This window comes from Melampsora larici-populina (assembly GCF_000204055.1).
Source record: "Melampsora larici-populina 98AG31 unplaced genomic scaffold MELLAscaffold_14, whole genome shotgun sequence".
Lineage (NCBI taxonomy): Eukaryota > Fungi > Basidiomycota > Pucciniomycetes > Pucciniales > Melampsoraceae > Melampsora > Melampsora laricis-populina.
Genome location: NW_006768778.1, coordinates 1,647,211 through 1,652,637, shown reverse-complemented (window position 1 = coordinate 1,652,637; position 5,427 = coordinate 1,647,211). Strand labels below are relative to the sequence as shown.

The 5,427-nt window shown below is 34.2% G+C and overlaps 1 protein-coding gene across 1 annotated transcript; it reads right to left on the bottom strand.

Annotated features, from left to right (window-relative positions):
- Positions 1-1,914: 1,914 nt before the first annotated feature.
- On the bottom strand, positions 1,915-4,935 carry MELLADRAFT_62514 (uncharacterized protein; the record flags this gene model as incomplete). Its single annotated transcript, XM_007408961.1, has 3 exons — positions 1,915-2,309; positions 2,459-2,551; positions 2,742-4,935. 3 exons carry the CDS (start codon positions 4,933-4,935, stop codon positions 1,915-1,917), a joined length of 2,682 nt encoding a protein of 893 aa, XP_007409023.1.
- Between the last annotated feature and the right edge of the window lie 492 nt (positions 4,936-5,427).

The following is a 5,427-nucleotide window of genomic DNA, read 5'->3' as shown; positions in this document are numbered from 1 at the left end:
GTCTAACTTTGTGATTGCACTACAGCATTGTATCGCTTGTATTATAATTACACGGTTCCCAATTTTTCTGTTCAACTTTTCAACTTTTCCCTAGTTTGAAGGCACCTATTGTCCATTGATCTACCAGGTTCCACAAACTGATCATTTATGAAGATAAGCAACTATTCAATGGCAAAAGCACCATCAAAGATTTAAAAAACTTAAAACTGACTGATTATCAATCTAAATATGTACTTTTTAAAAAAACATTTTCTTATCTTTTTGTATTCTATGAGCATTACAATATGTAATATTACGATTGTATTGAAATCACAATTTTAATCGATTAAATCAAATCCAAAAGCAAGCTACCAGGGAGCAAATATGGGCTATCAGACCCTGACCGGTGATCCACAAAGACCGGCTAGAGACCTTGAATTGACCAGCCATCTGCTGGTCGATCGACCTATCAAGAGCTGGCTTGAGCAATCTGGACAAGCTCAAAGCCGGCCGCTTGATAGGTCAATGATTGCCGTTTGCCCAGATGCCGGCCGCCAGCGAAGCTCAGCTGAAAGACCGCCTTTCCACTGACCAGCTTTTGGCAGCCGGCCACCACCAAGCGAATCTGGGCTTTTGGCGGTCTTTTCTGAACGTCAAACGGCGAGCCCAATTGCCCCGTGGTGTACTTATAAATGATTTTTGAGATTGTTGTTTCCTTTTTCCACACCATCTACACACTTATCAATATAAACAGTAGCTGATCACTTAAATACACCTTTATAACTACAATCATAAAGAGAAATTTACTTTAAGTGTTATAATCAAAGAAGTGAATAAGATCAAAAACACATCACTTCTTATGTATCAGATTAGAATAAAACTATACCAGGATTGAGGGATATCAAATAATGCTTTTTGAGTGAAAAATCTATGTGTGTTTAATTTGGACTTTTAAAGATACTTTTCTCTGGTGCTTTATCAGTACTTAATTTCATTTCTGATTGTCTTGGTTTAGGAGGTCAGTCCTTGGACCTTTTCTGTTGTAGTCATTACTTTCAGATTGTACTCTTCAGGCTCTGTATTACTATAACCCTTGTTGGGTTATAAGTTCTACAACACCTGTGTTAACCAAGTTGAAACCCACATTTTCTTTTAATCAAAAAAAATGAGTTTTCTCTTTCAATCAAAAAGCATTCTTTTTCTTCTTCTTCTTCTTCTTTTTCCTTCTTTGTTTTGTTTTACTTTGTTTTTTCCATAATATAATTATAATTGTATTATCTATAAATTACATTCTCAAATCATATCGCATCAAAAAAAGAAAGAAATATCTTTTAGTAAAAAAGAAAAACAAGTTGGTTTAAAAATTAAATTGAAACAAATCAAAAGAAAATCAAAAGAGAAATCAAAAAATTAAGAGAAAAGTAAGATAAATTAAAAGAGAAAATTAAGAGAGAAAATTAAGAGAGAAAAAAAAAATCATAATGATAATGATAATGATGTGGAGTTTTTGATAAGTATAAGTATAAAAAGAATTAAAAAGAATTAAAACAAATGTAAAGATTGATGAGAAAATCAAAAAATCAAAAAAAAAACATATTAAAGAAATCTTAACCAAGTTCATTCAAAATCACAAATCAAAATCATAAAGAACAGAACATAAAAATATCAGAAATCAAAAATATCAAAATCACAAATATCCAAAAAAATCAATCAATCAAAACTCAAAACTCAAAAACGAAGAAAAAAAATCAAAAAGTTCATAAAGTTTTGCAATCAATCAAAATAAATCAATAAAACAAATAATACTAATACTAATACTAATAAATCAAAATAATAATCATAATCAGATAAAAATCACCCCAAGACTATTTTGTTGGAATACAAATCCCCTCCAGCCTCCAACCTCAACCTGAACCCCTCCAACCAAAAAATCCATCAAGGTTTCAACTTAGTAATCGTATCACTCGAATGATTTCCCTTGCCCTTCCCGCTCCCGCTCCCAATCCCACTCCCACTTCCACTGCCAGTACCACTAACAGTACCAATTCCAATCCCACTAGCAGCACCTGAAACCTTCCTAATCCTCTTCTTACCCAACTCTTCATTAATTCCAATCAAAGACTGACTACCTCTACCGTACCCCAACTTTCCATTCCCATTACCCATCCCATTAAAGCCCATCCCATTGCTCATTCCCATTCCGTTGCCCATTCCATTAAACCCATTACCATTGAATCCCATTCCATTGAATCCCAACTCGATCTCATTAGAAGTAAGTTGATGAAAGGTTTGATGATTAGACAAAGAAATCGCATGCATCTGAGCTTGAGCTGCAATCATCTAATAAAACCCAACCCCCCCCAAAGAAAAAATCAATCAAAAATCAAAAATCAATCAAAAAATCAATGAGAAATTCAACTTTAATTTGAGGTTTAAGAAAGAGAAGAGAATCACTCAACTTGAATCATCATCTGACTACGTTGATGTAATTGATATTTATCAGATTCACTTAATCCATTATACAAAACTTGATCTACTCCATTTGGTGCATGTTCTAATCCGAATTCATCATCTAAACCAAAAAAAAATACGATCCAATCAGTTAAAATCAAAATCAAAATTGTAAAAAAAAATTAAAATCAAAATTGTGAAAAGAAAGAAAGTTTAAAAATCAAAAAAAAAAGAAAGAAAGTTTAAAAATCGAGAAAAAAGAAAAAGTTTAAAAATCGAAAAAAAAAGAAAAGTTTGAAAAGCAAGCCTACCTTTTCTAATTAAATTAATAGCAAGTGATGAATCCAAAGGAGTGATCGGACCAGCAGATCCACCAGAAGAAGACGAAGCCGGACTGATGCCTCTGTACTGTTGCTGCTGTTGCTGTTGCTGTTGCTGCTGCTGCTGTGATTGCTGTTGCTGTGATTGTTGTTGAGGAGGATGAACCAAAGGTAAAGAACCAGAACCAGAAGTAGGAGTAATCGAAATCGGAGGAATAAAAGAACCAAAAGGTTTAGCATTACAAGAAACCTTTAAAGAAGAAAAACTTTTCTTTTTTAATTTAGATAATGGAACTTCATCATCTTCTTCTTCAGGATCATCTTTAGATAGTTGAGGGGGATGGGGATTTTCTGAATCCGATTCTGAATCTGAATGCCATTTATCAAGTGGTGTTAAATCTTTAAGTTTCTTATTACTAGTAGGTTTGATCATCATACTAGAAATAGGTCTAGAAGTATGAATCGGTAAAGATCTTTGACTCGAATTGCCCACCAATGATCTTTGTGAAGTCGATTGAGTTTTATAAAATGGAGTTGTAGAACTAGATTGATCGTGAGAAGATCTTGAAGTAGATGATGATGATGATGATCCATAGAAAGCTGGACGTGGTGGAATTAAAATATCCGTTTCGGTTTCGGTTTCAAAAGCTTTTGAATTATGATAGTATGATAATCTTCCAGAATTAGGTGTAGGTTGTGAAACGTTTCGTTTGAAATGATCTGATGGACTCGGTTTAGGCGTACCACTTTGATGAGATTGATGGCGTGATGATGATGATGATGGTTTGGATTGACTAGGTAATCCAATATCTGACATAGCTCTACCTGAATTCATGAGTGAAGGCATCGAGAATCCTTGATAAAGGTTAATTGATGAATTAGAAGGTGCCCAATAACTTGATCGATGTTGATGAGGATCATACTGAAGAAATGATTTATCTGAATAAGTACTGTTTAAGGAAGACCGTGAAGTGGTTCGAGCTTGTCTAGCTTCTCTAAAAGCTGCTGCACTGATCCGTTTTGAAGATGAAGGACTTTGAGTTGTACAACTTGGATTAGGTGAAGCTTGAATCAAAGGTACAGGACTAGATCGAATGGATTGAGTGGGAGTGTTTGATGATTGAGTGAAGGTAGTTTTTTGAGTTGGAGTGTTGGATGATTGAGTGAATGTGGTCTTTTGAGTTGGGGTGGTTTGTTGTCGTTTTGGAGTCGTTGGAATAGACTCCACCAGTAGTGGTACTTCACCAGGTGAACTTGTCGATCTCACATTTCGAAATGATTTAAGTTGAAATGAAGAAACAGATGAGCTTTGAGATGAATTGAGATCGGTTGATTTGATCAAACTAGGATCACTATAAAGTGAAGCAGAAGGCTTGAGTTTAGGTGAAACAGATGGATTAGGTGGATGAAGTGTGGTGGATACGCTAGTTTGTGAGTCTTGATGATTCATAGATTGTTCATCTGCTTGTTTTCGTCTGCCTACTCTAAACTTGGATCGAAATGAGAAGATGGTATTGTTAGATCGAATAGAAGGAGTAGATTTGAAGACAGATTGAGATGGTGATTGTGGTTGAGATTTGAGTAGGGATGGTGAAGGTGATTTGAATTTAGATTGAGATGGTGATTTGAATTTAGACTGAGATGGTGAATGAGATTTGAGTAGTGATAGTGATAGTGATGGTGATGGTGGTTGAGATTGAGATTGAGATGACATGTTGATATTAGTAGTAGTGGTGATTGAATTTGAAGAGTTGAGAGTTGAATGATCTAAAACCAATTCTTCTTGTAAATCGATAGAAGGTAATTGATAAGCAAGTTGATTTGAAATAGAAGATGAGTTAAGTTGATGATGATGATTAGATAATGGTTTGAGAGAAGAAGCTCTTTGACGAAATCTAGAGAAAGTAGAAGATTGAGAAGCTGAACGTGAAGGTGAAGGTAAAGGTAAAGGTGATAAGAGAGAAGAATGAGAAGTCAAAGCTTGAGGATGATGTAATAAGCTTGGTTTTGATTTGAGAGTAGTTGAAGATGATCTTAGTTTATCAATCAATCTGTGAGTCTGCTGATGAATGTGATTTGATGATGAAGAAGAAGAAGAAGAATGTTCAGTAAGATTTGATAGATCTTGATCATGATTAGTTGTTGATTTGTTGATTCGTGATGAGAATAAATTGAAGTTGACCATCTTGAATAGTAATAGTATGGATTGAGTAAGCAAAGTACAAAGTAAAGAAGAAGAAGAAGAACACATCGATCTACATACTGACACTGACAAACTAGATATGTAAGTACCTAGCTTAGCTTACCTTAGCTTACTTTAGTTTACTTTAGTTTAGTTTAATTTTTAATTTTAGCTTCGAATTTCAAATTTCAAATTTCAAATTCAAAGTGTCTTGGCAACTCTCTCAGTCTACTTCAACTTTCTTAATCATCTCTCATCTCACTACATACTAAACTTAATCTCTTCTCTTTCTCTTTCTCTTCAAAACACCCTCAATCACTTCAATCAATCAATCAATCAGTTTCAGAAATTAACTATCTAAATCATATCATCAAAGGCTATCAACACAAAACAAAGAATTTCTATGTAGTTTCTTGAAAGAACTTGCTTAAAGGAAACTGCCCTCAGAAGATTCAAATATCAACAAACAAAAGCAATTCGAAAAACAAACACATA